The sequence below is a fragment of the Heterodontus francisci genome, chromosome 2, assembly GCF_036365525.1.
Source record: "Heterodontus francisci isolate sHetFra1 chromosome 2, sHetFra1.hap1, whole genome shotgun sequence".
NCBI classification, from domain to species: Eukaryota; Metazoa; Chordata; class Chondrichthyes; order Heterodontiformes; family Heterodontidae; genus Heterodontus; species Heterodontus francisci.
The window spans coordinates 212,433,724-212,454,334 of NC_090372.1; the positions used below are offsets into that span (position 1 = coordinate 212,433,724).

General features: G+C 44.8%; 1 protein-coding gene across 1 annotated transcript in view; it reads right to left on the bottom strand.

Moving 5' to 3' along the window:
* The window catches only part of ctdspla (CTD (carboxy-terminal domain, RNA polymerase II, polypeptide A) small phosphatase-like a), a 209,730-nt gene that overhangs the window by 80,964 nt on the left and 108,155 nt on the right, over positions 1-20,611 (bottom strand). The window contains exon 2 of the mRNA XM_068053464.1: positions 280-507. Coding sequence (XP_067909565.1) covers positions 280-507 — 228 coding nt within the window. The remainder of the gene's footprint in view (positions 1-279; positions 508-20,611) is intronic.

Here is a 20,611-nt window from a genome sequence, read left to right on the forward strand (position 1 = left end):
TCAATCTGCTGCCAAAACATCTCAACAAACCTATTACCAAACGGTCTGCAACTTTTAGTTTAAGGATGGAAATATTGGCGCATTTTAAAATTATGAAGCAAGTAGCTGGTAATACTTGGCTCTGGTTAGGAGGATCAATTGTACTCATTTCTTCCTGATTTTTTGTTGAGTTTCTGATCTGAAACCATTTTGATTGACAACTGATTTCCTAATGCAAGTAGATTAATATTCCACCTACAGTGGAGTCACTTGGGAGTGAAGAAAAGAATAAATTGTCACCTGAGATGCAGTTTCCATGTGGAGATTCAATCACCAGATGCTTTATCAATAATAGCAATGAAGCAATACACACCTTAGCGATCGACCCATTTTCCTCCACTGGGAGCTGAGCATTGCTGTTGGAGTTGCTGGTCGCCGACTCCACATTGTAGTCACGAAAGCAACAGAGGAACGAGTTGAAAAAGCTCCGACTCCTCTGCTTCTTCAAGCTGAGGCTGCTCTGAGAAACTGTAAGAGAATGGGATAAAAAAATTAGCTGAAGAAAAATAGCTGGCATCATTTGTACTTCGGAGTTCTGGACAAGATACAGCATTGCTTATCTTGGATGTTTCAGTTTTTCCCATTAAATCTACCTGCTTTCCTTTCCCTTGCCCTTGAAAAGATACCCTTGAGAAGGTCTGTTAAGATTTTTGAGGAGGTCAAGAGTGTTTGTTCTATTAACAGAGGAGTTTTGAAGGTGCACAGACAAAGCTGATCCAAGCCTACTGTTCATTATAGCAAAGGGATTGACAGTCACAGGATAAGTGGAGTTGATCGAAAAAAATGCAATCACAGAATGTTACACACAGGAGGCAGCCATTCTGCCCATTGTGCCTGTGTCGGTTCTTTGAAGGAGCTATCCAAGTAGTCCCACAACCTTGCTCTTTCCCCAAAGCCCTGCAAAATTTTCCCCTTCACATATTTATCCAATTCCGCTTTGAAAGTTACTAAACCTATTTCTACAAACCTTTCTGGCAGTGCATTCCCGATCACTACAAATCACCACAGAAACATTTTTCCTCATGCTGCCGCTGGTTCTCATGCCAATCACTTTAAATCGGTGTTCTCTGGTTACCGCCCCTTGCACCACTGCTAACAGTTTCTCCTTATTTAGTCCATCAAAACTCTTCAATATTTTGCATACCTCTATCAAATCTCCCCTTAACCTTCTCTGCTCCAAGGAGAACGCCCCAATTTCTCTGGTCTCTCCACATAACTGAAGTATTTCACCCCAGTATGAATGCGTTGTGCTGGCCTGTGCAGCAAGCCTGCTTTGTTCCAATTCAGCCATCCAAGAGACCACCCTGTTCCTCATCAACAACCTGATCTTGATCAACATGTGTTTTGTTGCAAGTGCTTCATGGTTCTCCTTTTCTAAGAATTATTATGCATCCTCACACCTCACTATCCCCTCACAATCTTAAAATTCTCCTTGGCCAGTATCAGATAATCTACACTGTACTGCAAAACCTTCAAAGCAATTTAAATGGAGATCACCAGCAAGTTACATAGAATTTACGGCACAGACACAGGCCATTCAATCCAACTGGACCACGTCAGTGCTTATGCGCCACACAAGCCTCCTACCATCCCTTTTCATCTAACCTCATCAGCATATTCTACCATTTCTTTCTCTCTCGTACTTATCTAGCTTTCGCTCAAATGCATCATTGCCATCCAATTTTCTTTTGAAGTCATTGATTGCCCATAAGGGTGATGGAAGCAGAGACAGCTAGCTCCAGGTCATTACGAGTCACTGTGTAAAAAGGTTCTTCCTCATATTCCCCTGCATCGCTTGCCCAAAACATCTCAATCTGTCTGCGAGTCCTTGTACCATTAGTTAATGGGAACAATTTTCCCTTGTCTAACTTATGTAAAACTGTCATACTCTTGTACATTTCTATTAAATCGCCCCTCAATTTCCTTTGTTCTAAGGAGAACAACCCCAGTTCTTCTAACCTAACCTTGTAACTAAAATCCTCCATTCCCTGGAACTATTCTGGTAAATCTCCTCTGCACCCTCCCAATGACCCTAATCTTTCCTGAAGTGTGTTGACCAGAACTGGACCCAATATTCCAGTTGGGGCTTAACCAGAGCTTTAAAATGTTCACCATAACTTCCACCTCAACTACTCCTTGTGGTAGTAAGTTCCATATTCTGACCACACCCTGGCTAAAAAGGTTTCTCGAATTCTCTTCTGGATTTATTAGTGACTGTGTTGTACTTAATGGACCCTAGCTCTGGTCTCCCCCACAAATAGAATTATCTTCTCAACATCTAACCCATCAAACCCTTTAATAATTTTAAAGACCTCTATCAGGCCACCCCTTCGCTTTTTCTTTTTTTTTTTTGGAGAAAACTAAAGTCCCAGCCTCTACAATCTTTCCTGGTAGGTATAACCTCTCAGTTCCAGTAACATCCTTTTAAATCTATTTTGCATCATCGCCAGTGCCTCTATATAGTTTTTATAATATGGAGACCAGAACTGTGCACAGTACTCAAAGTATGGTCTAAGAAAATTCTATATAGTGTTGAGTCATACAGAAAGAAACTTAATATCCTATCTTTTCCCAACAGTTACTACATTCCCTTCCAAGAGATCCCACAAGGTGCACTAAATTATCCCAAATCCAAATGTCAGTTGGAATGGGGTTCAAACTCCAATCACAGTGGTCACTACCCTCAAAAAGCAGATCAGACCTGACACAATACAGCCAACACTGTATACTTCTAGTAATAAGGCACTGCACACTATTAGTCATCTCGGTCTTGTTGTCACCATAGGTCGAGAGTTGGTCAGCTAGTAATGGCAGCAGAGACTGCCCGTACTGCTCCCTCTCCACACTCTACAGGAATTATACAGCAGAGCACCTCCCCTGGTTTGGGACTGACCAACTCTCAATTTGTGGAGGTAGCACAAGACAGGCAAGGGAAACAAGAGATTGGGGGGAAAAAAAGCAAAATTATTTCAATACACTGGATAGCTGTGCCTACTAATGTACATTTTCACCACAATTTCAGCAGAACCATCAGGTTTCCTGATAAAACATACCTAGGTTAAGTGACAGCGTTGTGAGTATGGTACAGGACTAGCAACTCAGGAGCTCAAATCCCATCATGGCAACATGTGAACGTAGTAAATCTGCACTGGCACCAGAGAAATAACCTCGAAAGCTGACAGACTGTTGTTAAACACCCAAAACTGGTTTAAAAATGCCCTCCAGACCTAGTCTGGTTAGTCCCATACTTTGTGGTTGATTCAAATCACCTCAGGGGAAAACCAGGCAATAGATACTAACTTGACAGCCTCGCCCATATTCGAAGAACAAAAAACGAACCCATAAAACTCCTGACAGTTCATTTCATCATAAATCTGCAGCTTGCCAAAACTGTAATAATTTTAAACTGGTCGGCTGCACTCTATTCCATGAATGCGGAAAGTGTGGAATATAGAAATGCTCTACAGCTCCCAAAAGGAAATGGCTCATCCACGTTTATGTTGGGTAATTTAGACAGCTCCCTTTTCCCTGCATCATTTAGGACTGAACTTGGCACACTGCCTATGAAATGGCAAGTCCACCAAGTATGTGAATAACGAATGTTGAACCACCGGGACTGACACATCAGAGATTTTAGAATTGTCATGTGCCTTCAAAAGAGCCACTGACTGTGGTGACCCTCTCAGCAGAGTGGAGTCCCACTGACCAGGCTCCCAACTCTATTTTGCTCCTGACCCAGGGCTACACGAGACCACCCTGTCATTTGTGAAAAAAACTGGTTAATTCTGAGTAATATCTTCTAGCCCGACTTCAAAGAGAAGGGGAGCATATAAACTACTAGCATTCTAGAATAATACAGCACAGAAGGAAGCCATTTAGCCCATTATTTCTGTGCTGGCTCTTTAAAGAGCTATCCAAATGGTTGCAAAGTGCTTTGGAACGTTCTAAACTTTTCAAAGTTGCTATAGAAATGCCAGGCTCTCTCCTTTTTGCTAAAATTATTCATAACCTATGGTTAGCCCAGCAATTAAGTTTTTTTTTTAAAGTGGCTATATCAGAAACCAGCTGTTTGGGAGCGGGGGTGGGGGTGGGTGGTGGCGTGGTGATGACAGGGTGACACCAGCTCTTAAATCACCATCGATCAGGTCATTCAAAGGTATTACACAACACTGTGACAGGAGATTTTACTGCTGCAGTACCAGCTGAAGGACCTTTCACACTACAGGAGTGCAAAAGTCAGAGGTCAGGTGGGTATCCTTGGATTGCACTCTGTAAAAAAATAAATCATCACAGGAACCAACACCACCTCAGAGCTACACAACAAGTGGGATGACAATTCTGCTGTCACGACGAGAGGGGTTGATTCAACAACAACTTATTTTTATATAGCATCTTTAACGTAATAAACATCCCAAGGCACTTTACAGAAGCATTAGAAAACAAAATATGACACTGAACCACATAAGGAGATATTAGGGCAGGTGATCAAAAGCTTGGCCAAACAGGTAGACTTCAAGGAGCATCTTAAAGGAAGAAAGTGAAGTACAGAGACAGGAAGGTTTAGGGGGCGTATTCCAGAGCTTAGAGCCTAGATAACTGAAGGCGCGGCCACCAATGGTGGAGCAATTAAAATCAGGGATGCTCAAAAGGCCAGAATTAGATGCGTGCAGATATCTCAGAGGGTTGTGGGGCCGGAGGAGATTATAGAGACAGGGAGGGCGAGGTCGCGCAGGGATTTGATAAGAATTTTAAAATCACGGCAATGTTTGACCAGGAGCCAATGTAGGTTAGCAAGCACAGGGTTGACAGGAAAACGAGATTTGGTGTCAGTTAAGACCTAGGTAGCAGAGTTTTGGATGACCTCAAGTTTAGATTTAGATTTTTAGATTTAGAGATACAGCACTGAAACAGGCCCTTCAGCCCACCGAGTCTGTGCCGACCATTAACCACCCATTTATACTAATTCTACTCTAATTCCATATTCCTACCACATCCCCACCTGTCCCCATATTTCCCTACCACCTACCTATACTCGGGGCAATTTATAATGGCCAATTTACCTATCAACCTGCAAGTCTTTGGCATGTGGGAGGAAACCGGAGCACCCGGAGGAAACCCACGCAGACACAGGGAGAACTTGCAAACTCCACACAGGCAGTACCCAGAATTGAACCCGGGTCGCTGGAGCTGTGAGGCTGCGGTGCTAACCACTGCGCCACTGTGCCGCCCACACAGAGGGTTGAATATGGGAGACAAGGCAGGAGTGCGCTGGAATAGCCAAGTCTAGAAGTAACGAAGGCATGATTGAGGGTTTCAGCAGCAGATGAGTGGAGGCAAGGATGAAGTCAGGTAATGCTACAAAAGGTGGAAACAGGCTATCTTAGTGACAGCGCAGATATGTGGTCGCAAGTTCATCTTGCGGTCAAATATGACACTAAAAGGTTGTGAACAATCTGGTTTAGACTCGGACAGTTGCCAGGGACAGGGTTGGAATTGGTTGCTGGAGAACAGAGCTCAGAGCGGGGATTGAAGATGATGGCTTCAGTCTTTCCAACATTTCATTGGAGGAAATTTCTACTCATCCAGTACTGGATATCTGAAAATTTAGCAACGGTGGAGGTGGTGGTGGTATTGTCAGCATACATATGAAAACTGACACTGTGCTTTCGAATGATATCGCTGAAGGATAGCATGTAATTGAGAAATAGGAGGGGGCCAAGGAAAGATCCCTGGGGTATACTAGAGTTAATGGTGTGGTTTCTGTTAAGTAAAGAAGCCTTGCATTTATATGGTGCCTTTCATGACTTCAGGATGTACCAAAGCACTACAATGAAGTACTTTTTGAAGTGTGGTCATTGATATAACATAGGAAACATAGCAGCCAATTTGCGCACTGCATGGATGCTTTAAGGGGAATCTAGATAAACACATGAGGGATAAAGGAGTAGCAGATTATGTTGATACAGTGAGATGAAGAGGGACGGGAGAAATCTCATGTGGCAGACAAACACCAGCAAACACCAGTTTGGCCAAAAGGTCTGTTTCTGTACTGTACACTCTATGTAACATCAAATCAAGTTAACAACTTAGTTTGACGAGAGTAAAATGCAGTAAAACCTGGCCCTGTTCATGTTGCAGACTGTATTCAGTAGCAGTGGAAACGTATAGCCATAACTGTGCATTTACAACCTTGCATTCATGCAAGCCCCGTACAACCTCATTGGCCAGAGAAATCACTAACAGCATAGTGAGAGAAACTGCACCGATTCAAGAAGGCAGCTCACCACAACCTTCTCAAGGGAAATTAAGTTTGGGCAACAAATGCTGCCCTCACCAGCAATGCCCACATCACATCAAAGAATTAAAAAACTCCCATAAACAGCATTATGATCATGACCAGATAATGTGTTTTTTTTTTTAAATGTGATGTTGGTCGAGGAATAAATATTGGCCAGGAGACTGGGAAGATCTCCCTTGCTCTTCTTCGGAGTAGTGCAGCGCCAGTGACTTTCCACATAGCAAGTTTATGATTTGACCCCGAAACTGTAGGAAAGTGCCAATCGTGGGCAAGGTGAGGCGCTCCCGCAGGGAAAAAGGAGGAATATTAATAAATTAGATCAACAAAAGCCACGGGGCTATGTTCAGGGCACGTGAAGACGGACAGGCATAGTGACTGTTGAAATGACAACGGAACACCCTATAAGCAGAAAGGTTGGTGGGTGGGGGGGTGGGGGGGGGGGGGGGGGGGGGGGTACGGGGGGATGTGGTAGAAAAATGCTTTCAAAAGATTACTTCATTAAGAGTTGTTCAGTTTGACCAACAGACCTACATATTTAAATAAGACAACCCATTCGGTGTGTCTTGCCTGCAGTCCTGTATATACCAGCAAACTACAGCTGTTGAAATGCTCCAAAAATCAGTGACCAAACTCTAAAGCAGCTCTTTTGAGTAAAATTCACATGCCATTTCATCCGCTGAAATACACATACTGTAATTAACCATTTATTGGATCTCAGCTTCTTCCAGTGTACACTCTGGAGGCACTTTGTAAAATCACATATAGGAGAGTACATCATTAACAAAGTTACATTATGGGCATATTCTTCCATTAATTAAGTGAGTAGCTCATGGCAATGAGTGTTGCAACAGAGGTTATGCCTTTATCATTGAATTCTAGTTGGGAACTGGTACTCTACGGGCTGGCTTTTGTGCTGGAGGCATGGCTCCCGGCACCGGGCCAAACTATTTGTGCCCCATACCCCACTTGCCCCCCTTCCCCCCACCGTGAGCAGTCCTACTGTCACCTTAAATCAAAGTTTCAGGAGCTGGGATCCCTGTCCCTTTAAAAACAAGGATCCCTCCAAGAACTGCCAGCCAATCAGAGGGCCAGCAGCTCAGCATCGCCACTGGAAGCAGTAGCCACTGTGGTACTGCAGAGATCTCGGATCCAGCGCTGGAATCCCTGACCAGATGTATGTGAGGCGGGGTCGTTGGGACCAGTCTGGAAGGCCCTAGTGAGGGAGGGGTGGGGGCTGGTCATGCAGTCCAGAGGGAGGAGGGCCCCAAATTGTCCATTGTGTGTCCATGGTGGATCCTAGTGGCGGCGGGAAGAGGCCCGTATTTGGCCACTTAATAGTCTCAATTGGCCTCTGGGTGGGAAGGCCATTGTCAGCCAATCCAGCCCCCGGAAGATCACTTGGCAACAGACCCTCTGCCCCGCTGCCACCCAGAACAATACTCTGTGCCTCCCCCACTCCGACTCCGCTTCAGGGGGCCACACAAATTCCAACCCACAAATCTGAAAATGTATATGGTATAACTGCTGCACATTCAACTCAAAATAGTTCACACCATTCATCACTTGAGAAAATAGTGACGCTAATCACATGTTTACCTTTTCACATGAGCACTGATGTCAGCAACAGCACGCTGAACTATACAAGGCAGGACTGCTGCCGTGGTAGTCTATGTGCACCACTAGAAGGTGGTTCATCCCCCAGCTGCAACATCAGAGAATCAAACTTGCTGTCAGAGGTGGAAACATGTTCCTTGGCCACCAATAAGCTAAGCAACTCAGACTGCCATGAAGGTTCATGGTGACTTTTTGAGGTCACTGACCTGTATGGAATTTAACTGGCCTATGAAGCTGTAAGGGGCTACATGAACACAAAGTTGTAAATGCATAGTTACGGCGATGCTTTTCCACTGCTACTGAATACAGTCTGCAACATGAATAGGGGCAGGTTCTACTGCATTTTACTCTCATCAAACTAAATTGTTAATTTGACTTGATATTACGTAGAGCATATAGCACAGAAACAGACCTTTCAGCCAAACTGGTGTGTGCTAGTGTTTGTCTGCCACATGAGGTTTGTCCCATCCCTCTTCATCTCACTCTATCAACATAATCTGCTGCTCCTTTTTCCCCTCGTCTTTCTCTATATTCCCCTTAAAGCATCCATGCTATTGTCCTCAACTACTGCTTGAGGAAGCAAGTTCCATATTTGAACCACTGTCTGAGTAAAGAAGTTTGTCATGAATTCCCTATTGGATTTATTACTAACTATCTTATAGTTATGGATCCTAGACTCCAGTAACATGCTGGAGAAACTTCAAACACTAGCCTCCAGTAAATTCTGCCAGCCAAGTGCTTTTCAAGAATGCAACAGGTATCAGGCAGTGATGACTTATCTCACCTGAACCACTAAATGTGATACAGTTTGCTAACATACTTCATTTAAACAAAGGTTTCCTGGTTTTCAGATTGAACTAAAAGAAAAACCCCACCAGAGGCAAAACTACAGAAAATAAACTAACAGGAAGCTAACAAAATATGCTTACGATTGACACGACTTTGAAATTTCAACTGCACAATCGTGCCAGGAAACCAGTGAGCGAGAGATTCGCCACACTCATCTTTCCCCTTTTGAGTGATTCAATATCATCACCCTCTATAAAAACAAAGGTGACCGCGGTGACTGCAACAACTACCGTGGAATCTCCCTGCTCAGCATAGTGGGGAAAGTCTTTGCTCGAGTTGCTCTAAACAGGCTCCAGAAGCTGGCCGAGCGAGTTTACCCTGAGGCACATTGTGGCTTTCGTGCAGAGAGATCGACCGTTGACAAGCTGTTCTCCCTTCGTCAGATACAGGAGAAATGCCACGAACAACAGATGCCCCTCTACATTGCTTTCATTGATCTCACCAAAGCCTTTGACCTCGTCAGCAGACGTGGTCTCTTCAGACTACTAGAAAAGATTGGATGCCCACCAAAGCTACTAAGTATCATCACCGCATTCCATGATAATATGAAAGGCACAATTCAACATGGTGGCTCATCAGAGCCCTTTCCTATCCTGAGTGGCGTGAAACAGGGCTGTGTTCTCGCACTCACACTTTTTGGGATTTTCTTCTCCCTGCTGCTTTCACATGCGTTCAAGTCTTCTGAAGAAGGAATTTTCCTCCACACAAGATTAGGGGGCAGGTTGTTCAACCTTGCCCGTCTAAGAGCGAAGTCCAAAGTACGGAAAGTCCTCATCAGGGAACTCCTCTTTGCTGACGATGCTGCTTTAACATCTCACACCGAAGAGTGCCTGCAGAGTCTCATCGACAGGTTTGCGGCTGCCTGCAATGAATTTGACCTAACCATCAGCCTCAAGAAAACGAACATCATGGGACAGGACGTCAGAAATACTCCATCCATCAATATTGGCGACCACGCTCTGGAAGCGGTTCAAGAGTTCACCTACCTAGGCTCAACTATCACCAGTAACCTGTCTCTAGATGCAGAAATCAACAAGCGCATGGGAAAGGCTTCCACTGCTATGTCCAGACTGGCCAAGAGAGTGTGGGAAAACGGCGCACTGACACGGAACACAAAAGTCCGAGTGTATCAAGCCTGTGTCCTCAGTTCCTTGCTCTATGGCAGCGAGGCCTGGACAACTTATGTCAGCCAAGAGCGACGTCTCAATTTATTCCATCTTCGCTGCCTCCGGAGAATACTTGGCATCAGGTGGCAGGACCATATCGCCAACACAGAAGTCCTCGAGGCGGCCAACATCCCCAGCTTATACACACTACTGAGTCAGCGGCGCTTGAGATGGCTTGGCCATGTGAGCCGCATGGAAGATGGCAGGATCCCCAAAGACACATTGTACAGCGAGCTCGCCACTGGTATTAGACCCACCGGCCATCCATGTCTCCGCTTTAAAGACGTCTGCAAATGCAACATGAAATCCTGTGACATTGATCACAAGTCGTTGGAGTCAGTTGCCAGCGTTTGCCAGAGCTGGCGGGCAGCCATAAAGACGGGGCTAAAGTGTGGCGAGTCGAAGAGACTTAGTAGTTGGCAGGAAAAAAGACAGAGGTGCAAGGGGAGAGCCAACTGTGTAACAGCCCCGACAAACAAATTTCTCTGCAGCACCTGTGGAAGAGCCTGTCACTCTAGAATTGGCCTTTATAGCCACTCCAGGCACTGCTTCACAAACCACTGACCACCTCCAGGCACTTATCCATTGTCTCTCGAGATAAGGAGGCCAAAGAAAATTTACTTTAAACAAAATGTCTATATGCAGCAAGACCTAAACAACATTCAGGCTTGGGCTGATAAGTGGCAAGTAACATTTGCACCACACAAGTGCCAAGAAATGACCATCTCAAACAAGAGAGAATCTAATCATCTTCCCTTGATGTTCAATTGCATTACCATCGCTGAATCCCCCAACAATCATCCTGGGGGTTACCAGTGACCAGACACTGAACTGGACCAGCCATGTAAATGCTGCGGCTACAAGAGGAGGTCACAGGCTTGAAATTCTGTGGCAAGTGACTCACCTCCTGTCTCCCCAATGCCTGTCCTCCATCTACAAGGCACAAGTCAGGAGTATGATGGAATACCCTCCACTTGCCTGGATGAATGTAGATCCAACACCACTCAGGAAGCTCAACACCATCCAGGACAAAGCAGCCAGCTTGACTGGCACCCCACTCACCACCCTCAACAATTCACTCCCTCCACCACGGACACAAAGTGGCAGCAGTGTGTACCATATACAAGATGCATTGCAGCAACTCGCCAAGGCTCCTTCAACAGCACCTTCCAAACCCACAAACTTTAACACCTAGAAGGACAAGGGCAGCAGATGCATGGTAACACCACCATCTGCAAGTTCCCCCCTAAGCCACACACCATCCTGACTTGGAACCGTTCCTTCACTGTTGCTGGGTCAAAATCCTGGCACTCCCTTCCTAACAGCACTGTTAGTGTACCTACATTCCAAGGACTGCAGCGGTTCGAGAAGGCAGCTCACCGCTACCTTCTCAAGGGGAATTAGGGATGGGCAATAAATGCTGGCCTAGCCAGCGACACCCACATCCCACGAACGAATAAAAATAAACACTGAATCCTGAGGAATTATGACATAAAATCACCAAAAGAAGCACCTGAACCCAAAACGCAAGTCAGAGAACTGGAAAACTCTATGCCTCCATTTACGAAGCCCAAGATCCCATATGCTTTGCTGACTACTCTCTCAATATGTACTGCCAGCTTCAAAGATTGATGCACATGCACCCCCACGTCCCTCTGTTCCTTCACACTCTTTAGAACTGTGCCATTATGTATATATTGCCTCTCCCTATTCCTTCTGCCAAAATGCATCATCTCACATGTCAGTATTAAATTCCATCTTCGACCTCTCTGCCCATTCTGCTGGCCTATTTATGTCCTGTTGCAGGTGGTTCACCTCACCCTCACTGTTTGGCGCACCTCCAAGGTTGGTGTCGTCAGCAAATTTTGAGATGCTACTCTATATTCTAAATCATTTATATATAGCAAAAAAAGCAGTGGTCCCAGCACTGACCCTTGGCATACCACTGTCCACCATCCTCCAGTCTGAAAAACAACCATTTACTATGACTCGCTGTTTTCTGTCCTTAAGCAAATTTTTTAATCCAATTGGACATTGACTGTCCTATTCCATGAGCCTCAATTTGCTCATCAAGGCTTTTATGTAATACCTTATCAAATGCTTTCTTCAAATCCATATAAACAACATCCACTGTATTCCTTTTATCAACCTTCTCTGTTACTTCATCAAAAAATTCAATCAGATTAGTCAAGCACGTTCTGCCTTTTAAAAATCCACACTGGCTATCCTTAGTTACCTCAAACCACTCTTAGGTGTCCGCTGATATCTTCCCTGATTATAGTTTCTCAAACCTTACACACCACTGATGTTAAACTAACTGGCCTGTAGTTGCAAGGACTATCCTTACACCTTTTCTTGAATAAGACTGTCACATTTGCCACTCTTCATTCCTCTGTCATCTCCCCCGTATCCAGGGAAGATTGAAAGATTATGGCAAGCCCTTCCGTTATCTCGATCCACACTTCCTTTCGCAACCTGAGATGCAAGCCATCCAGACCAGGTGACTTATCCACCCTAAACATAGCCAACCTTTTTAGTATCTCCCTTTCTCAATTTTGATCTTATCCATTGCCTCTACTGATATTTTGTCAGCCTCCATTTCCTTAGTAAGCACTAATGCAAAATACTCATTAAGTATATTAGCCTTGCCCTCGCCTCTAAGTGTACATTGCCCCCTCTGTCCCTAATAGGCCCCACTCCTCCTCTTATTACCTGCTTACTATTTACATGCCAGTAGAAGATCTTAGGGTACCCTTTTATGTTGACTGCCATTCTATTTTCATATTCACTTCTCGACAGCTTTATTTTCCTCTTCACCTCCCCTCTCAACCTGTTGTATATGGTCTGCTTCTCAACTGGTGAGGTCATCTGACCTGAATCATATACCCTCTTTTTTTGTTTCATCATCAGCTCTATCTCACTCGTCAACCAATGAGCCCTGCTCTTGATTCCCCTACCTTTCACCCTTGTTGGAATGTTCCTAGCCTCTACCTGAAGCACATCTTTCTTAAAGTCAACTCATTGTTCTGATAACGCTCTTACTGCCAGTCTTCGGTTCATTCTACCCTGGCTAGATCCCTTCTCATCGCATTGAAATTAACCCTCTTCCAATCTAGACATTCTACTTTATTTTGTTCCTTGCTTTTCTGCATTACTGGTCTAAACCGTATCATACGATAATCAGTCTTACCCAATTGTTCTCCCAGACACTTGGTCCACTTCGCCCACCTCATTTCCCAGCACCAGATCCAGCAATGCCTCTTACCTAGTTTGGCTGAGAACAAACTGATCAAGGAAGTTCACCTGAACACATTTTAGAAATTCCTCTCCCTCTTTACCCTTTACTCTAAAATTATCCAATTGACATTTGGGTAATTAATTAAAGTCTCCCAATATCACCACTCTATTGTTCTTGCACATCTCTGCGATTCCTCTGCAGATTTGTTCCTTTATCTCTCACTCACTATTTGGAGGCCTACAGAATACCCCTAGTAGCATGATCATAACCTTTTTACTCCTCAACTCTAACCAAATGGATTCTGTCATTGCCCCGTCAAGGATATCCTCCCTTTCCAGCACTGCAATGCCTTCCCTAATCAGGACTGCCACCCCACCTCCTTTTTTTCCTTCTCTATCTTTCTGAATCATTTATATCCTCGTATATTAAGCGCCCAGTCCTCGCCATTTTTAAACCAAGTTTCCTTTATCGCCACTGTATCATATTCCCATACTGTTATTTGTGCCTGTAGCTCGCCAACCTTCACCACACTTGGCGTGTTTACACACATGCATTGTAATCCTGTCTTTGCATTCCTCGTAGTCCTTCTCAAACACTGTCTAACACTATGACCCCACCTAATACTTTGCTATTTCCTACTGTCCAGATAGCATGCTTTAGGTTAGTTAAGCTTGAGGGATAAATGCTGACCAGCATATCGGAAGACAGTGTTCTCTGAAAGTGCTATGGGATCTTTTACGTCCACCTGAGCAGGCAGCTGTGGCCTGTTTAACATCTCATCCGAAAGATAATGCACTGAATGTCAGCTTAAATTACATGCTCAAGTCTTGCAGTGGAACTTGAACCCATAACCATCTGACGCCAAGGCTAGAGTGCTATCCACTGAGCTGACGGAGGGTGCAAAAAGAATAAAAAGAAATGTCAGCATCACTTCAAAGAATCACAGAGGAGTAGATAAGGTTTAGACAGGGAATTCCAGAGTTTAGGGCCCAGGCAGCTCAAGACACAGCGACCAATGGTGGAACGATAAAATCAGGGATGAGCAAGAGGCCAGAATTGGAGGAAGTTTTTTTTTGTGACAGAAATCTCACAGGCTTGTAGGGCTGGAAGAGGTTACAGGGATAGGAAAGGTTTATAGGGCTGGAGGTGGTTACATAGATAGGGAAGGACGAGGCCATGGAGGCCAGAACGAGATGTGCTCCTGCAACCAGTCCTTAAATCACTTTGATACAGATTACAGCGCACTGAGTCGCTGTCTCAAGAACAAATTCAAACCAGTCACTTTTACAAAACATATTTTTGTAAAAAGTGGGTAAAAAGAAAGCGGGTTTCAAGTCTGTGAAAGAAGGTTCTCACAACAAATGTTAAGCAACTGCAATTTAGCTCATTGTAAAACTGAGCGAATTTTTCTAAAATGATTTCCCATAAAATCCATTAACAAAAGCACTTGGGACTCAAATGCAGTGGGAGAGGACAACATATTAGCAGAATAAATAAAATTGGGGGCGCAATGACTGTTGCTGGAATTCTTTCCTTTGCTTGGTTATTTATATATGTCACACCTCACTCAGGCATTCTCATTCAGTGGACCTATTATTATTTGACTGCATGCAGTGAGTGAGGTTTGTTTGCTGTAGTTATTTGTACATTGGCGCTTTTTTTTTTTAAAACTCCTGGCACCAACACATGGATATGCACACCCAATGAAAGGAGCCTTTCAGAACAGGCACCCTTTATGCCAATGCATTTCATTTTTGGATATAAAATAAGACATAGGCTGGACTGTGCTGAAATGTAGAAACAGAGCACTCCCCTGTAGGTTCAGGAAGTTTAGACAGCGACAGGTCTGAGCAGGAAATTCCCAGATTCACAGAACAGACTCCACAACTAATGGGGCAGAGGATGGAGAGGCTGTTAAAATAAACCAATCAGGGGTACAGCTTCTGATTACCTCCAGTGATGCTCCAATGGGAAATGCATGCTTGTACATGTCGCCTAACAGCGCGCGCGGTCAGGGTCAGTGATACCCCCATGAATTAATCGGCAGCCAACACTCAATTTTAAAATTCTCATCCTCATTTTCAAATCCCTCCAAGGCCTCGCCTCTCCCTATCCCTGTAACCTCCTCTAGCTCCACAACCCTCCGAGAACTCCACACTTCTCCAATGCTGGCCTCATCCGCATCCCCGATTTTAATTGTTCCACCACTGGCGGCCGTACCTTCAGCTGCCAAGGCCCTAAGCTCTGGAATTCCCTTCCTAAACCTCTTTACGCCTTTTTCTGTCTCACTCCTCCTCTAAGATGCTACTTAAAACCTACCTTTGACCAAGCTTTTGGTCACTTGCCTTGTATACCTCATGTAGCTTGGTATCAAATTTTCTTTGATAATGCTCTTGTGAAGTGCCTTGGGACGTTTTAGTACATTAAAGGCACTACATAAATGCCAGTTGTTGTTCTTTATGTTGATTTGGTGTACATTTGCAGATAATGACGTGGAAGGAGTAGGTTTGCTGAAGGGAGAATGGTGCTTGTGGAGTCGTCAGCAAGCAGGGTGAATGGAAGATTGGTACCGATAATTGCTCAGAAAAATGCAGACCCACTGAAGTAGCATCAGAGGAGAGAGCAGCTGGAGAGTTATTTATATGCTGGTAGTTTCTTTTTTACTACAGGGTTGGCTGTGTCCTGTATGCCTCCATTTAACAGATAAAGAAATTAAGAAATAAAAAACTACCCTGAGATAAAAACAGGCAATGCTGGAAATAGTCAACCGCTCAGTTAGTTTTTGTCAGGAGAATAGACAGGTTATAATTATACATTATGTAGAATTTACAGCACACAGACAGGCCATCTGGCCCAAATGGGCTGTGCTATGTTTATGCCCCATACAAGCCTCCTCCCACCTTCACCCCACCCCATCAGCACATCGTTCCGTCCCTTTTTTCCTCATGTGCTTAAATGCATCTATGCTATTCGTCTCAACTACCCCTTGTGGCAGCAAGTTCCACATTCTCACCACTCTCTGGGTTTTTCCCTGAATTCCCTAATCAATTTATTATATTTATAGCCCCTAGTTTTTCCTTATTAGTTACTGACTGACTTGCTGGGTATTTTCAGTATTTGTTGTTTTTATTTGAAAAAAAAATAGGCAGTACAAGTTTAGATGGTCAAATCTGAGCTTGCAAATTTTAATGAGTTTACAGTGCGATTCGATATTAAAATTCTGCCAATTTACCTGGTAAACACACAAACCTCACACAAAACAGAGATTAAAGGGACATTTCCTCCCTGTCACAGCATCTTTTTTTTTTATTTGTTTCACGGGATGTCAGCATCGCTGTCAAGGCCAGCATTTGTTGCCTATCCCTAAAATGCCCATGAGTAGGTAGTGGTGAGCTGCCTTCTTGAAATCGCTGCAGTCCATAGAGTCATACAGCACCGAAACAGGGCCTTTGGCCCGAGTCCGCGCCGACCACCAACCACCCATTTATAGTAATCCCACATTAATCCCATTTTGCCTCCCACATCCCCACCTTCCCTCAATTCTCCTACCACCTATCTACACTAGGGGCAACCCGCAAGTGGCACAGTGGTTAGCACCGCAGCCTCACAGCTCCAGGGACCCGGGTTCAATTCTGGGTACTGCCTGTGCGGAGTTTGCAAGTTCTCCCCGTGACCACGTGGGTTTTCGCCGGGTGCTCCGGTTTCCTCCCACAGCCAAAGACTTGCAGGTGGTAGGTAAATTGGCCATTGTAAATTGCCCCTAGTGTAGGTAGGTGGTAGGGAATATGGGATTACTGTAGGGTTAGTATAAATGGGTGGTTGTTGGTCAGCACAGACTCGGTGGGCTGAAGGGCCTGTTTCAGTGCTGTCTCTTTAAATAAATAAATAAAGTCTTTGGCATGTGGTAGGAAACCGGAGCACCCGGAGGAAACCCAAGCGGTCAAACGGAGAACTTGCAAACTCCGCACAGGCAGTACCCAGAACCGAACCTGGGTCGCTGGAGCTGTGAGGCTGCGGTGCTAACCACTGCGCTGCCCTCATCTGATGCGGGTACGCCAACAGTGCTGTTAGGAAGGGAGCTCCAGGATTTTGACCCTGCGACAGTGAAGGAACGGCGATATAGTTCCAAGTCAGGATGGCGTGTGGCTTGCAGGGGAACTTGCAGGTGGTGGTGTTCCCATGTATCTGCTGCCCTCGTCTTTCTAGGTGGTAAAGATCACAGGTTTGAAAGGTTCTATCAAAGGAACCTTGGTGAGTTGCTGCAGTGCATCTTGTAGATGGTACACACTGCTGCCACTGTGCATCAGTGGTGGAGGGAGTGAATGTTGAAGCTGGTGGATGGGGTGCCAAGCAGGTTGCTTTGTCCTGGATTGTGGCGTGCTTCCTGAGTGGTGTTGGAGCCGCGTTCATCTAGGCAAATGGAGAGTATTCCATCACACTCCTGACTTATCCCTTGTAGATGGTGGACAGGTTTGGAGAAGCAGGAAGCGGGTTACTCGCCACAGAATTCCCAGTCTCTGACTTGCTCTTGTAGCCACAGTATTTAATGTGGCTGCTCCAGTTCAGTTTCCAGTCAATGGTAACCCCCAGGATGTTGATAGTGGGGGATTCAGAAATGGTAATGCTGTTGAATATCATGGGGACATGATTAGATCCTCTCTTGCTGGAGATCGTCAAATACCATTGTGTGGCGCCAATGTTACTTGCCACCTATCAGCCCAAACCTGAATGTTGTCCAGGTCTTGCTGCATGTCTGAGTCATCGCGAATGGTGCTGAACATTGTGCAACCATTAGCAAACATCCCCACTTCTGACCTTGTAATGGAGGGAAGGTCATTGAAGAAGCAGCTGAAGGTAGTTGGGCCTAGGACACTAAGCTGAGAAATTCCTGCAGTGAGGGTAGCCTTGAGGAGGAATTCGTTGAGTGTATCCGTGATAGTTTTCTTGAACAGTATGTAATGGAACTGTCCTTCATTGCTAAAGGGATTGAGTTTAACAGCAGAGAGGTTATGTTGCAGCTGTATAAAGGTACTGGTGAGGCCGCACCTGGAGTACTGCGTGCAGTTTTGGTCTCCTCACTTGAGAAAGGATATACTGGCACTGGAGAGGGTGCAGAGGAGGTTCACTAGGTTGATTCCGGAGTTGAGGGGGTTGGCTTATGAGGAGAGACTGAGTAGATTGGGATTATATTCATTGGAGTTCAGAAGAATGAGGGGGGGATCTTTTGGAACATATAAAATTATGAAGGGAATAGATAAGATACAAGTAGAGAGGATGTTTCCACTGGCAGGTGAAGCTAGGACAAGAGGGCATAGCCTCAAGATTAGAGGGAGCAGATTTAGGACTGAATTAAGAAGGAACTTCTTCACCCAGAGGGTTGTTAATCTATGGAATTCCTTGCCCAGTGAAGTAGCTAACGCTTCTTCAGTAAACGTCTTTAAAGCTAAGGTAGATATCTTTTTGAACAATAAAGGAATTAAGGGATACGGTGGGAGCGCGGGTAAGTGGATCTGAGTCCACGAAAAGATCAGCCATGATCTTATTGAACGGCGGAGCAGGCTCGAGGGGCCGGACGGCCTACTCCTGCTCCTAGTTCTTATGATCTATGATCTTATGCCCTGGACCTGAGGTGATTAGCATCCAACAACCACAACCATCTCCCCTTTTTTTTTATTATTTATTCGTGGGATGTGGGCATCACTGGCTAGGCCAACACTTATTGCCCATCCCTAATTGCCCTTGAGCTGAGTGGCTTGCTTGGCCATGTCAGAGGGCAGTTAAGAGTCAAACACATTGCTGTGGGCCCGGAGTCACATGCAGGCCAGACCAGGCAAGGACAGCAGATTTCCTTCCGCAAAGGACATTAGTGAACCAGATGAGTTTTTACAACGATCGACAATGGTTTCATGGTCACCATTAGACTAGCTTTTTAAGACCAGATTTATTAATTGAATTCAAATTTCACCAGCTGCCATGGCGGGATTTGAACTCATGTTACCAGACCTCTGGATTACTAGCCCAGTGACATTACCATGATGCCATCGCCTCCCTTATACGGCACCACCTCCCCTGCTAGTTATAACTCCAACCAGTGGAGAGTTCACCCCCCCCCATTGACTTCAATTTGACTAGGGCTTGATGATGCCACACTCTGTCAAATGCTGCCTTGATATCAAGGGCAATCACTCTCACCTCAACTCATCTGTCAAGTTCAGCTCTTTTGTCCATGTTTGTACCAGGGCTGTAATGAGGTCAGGAGCTGAATGATCTTGGCGAAACCCAAACCGAGCACAGATGAACAGGTTATTGCTGTTTAAATGGCGCTTGATAGCAATGTCAACGACACCCATCGCTTTGTTGTATTTTCACTGGAAAAAAGGCTTGGAGATCTGCAAAGTGTTTTTGTTTCCAATTTATATACAGATGTATTAGAAATTGGAGTGAACCACTGCTTTTCCAGCATCAAAGTGCAATAAGTGTCATACAATCACTGCTTCATTCCCTTCAATACTGTTCTCGCCTCTTCCCACATAAATTGTCACGAACTGGTGTTACCTGTGTGGTCAGCAAGTGAGGCAGACAGAAAGAAAATACAGTGCCCAGCTGTCCTTGTCCACTCCTAATACAAGTGAACTGCATAGAGCCAGCAAAAAAACACTGGCAACTTTATGGATCAGGGTGAGCTAACTCAGTTAACAGTTAAGTTAGATCCTAGGTTTTTACACCACCTTTGAGGATATGTTTGTTGTATACTTGACACTAAATAAACCTATGTGATTATATGTTTGTCAAGAAGTAGCACCGGAAAAGGCAAGGCAAGTTATATGGGACTGAAAATCGGAGTATTGTAGAGGGTTTATGCATAAGGAAATGCAGTTTCAACAGACAAACAGTAATTATCAGAACCGGAACAGCATGGTTCAGGCCAATTGTAGCATCTCTACTGCAACCAATGCTGACTCAGGAATCAATCCTTGGACTCCCAATGAGACAACAATGCCATCAAAGACTTGCATTTATGGGGAGACGGTGGCATAGTGGTAATGTCACTGAACTAGTAATCCAGAGACCCAGGCCAATTCCCTGGGGATACAGGTTCAAATCCTACCACGGCAGCTGGTGGAATTTAAATTCAAATAATAAATTCAATTAATTAATAAAAATCTGGAATTGAAATGAATAATCTCAGTTTCATGGCACCATTACTAACGTCGATTGTTGTAAAAACCCATCTGGTTCACTAATGTCCTTTAGGGAAGGAAATCTGCCGTCCTTACCTGGTCTAGCTTACATGTGACTCCAGATGTGGTTGACTCTTAACTGCCCTCTGAAATGGCCCAGCAAATCACTCAGTTGTCAAGGACAATAAGGGATGGGCAACAAATGCTGGCCTTGCCAATGACGCCC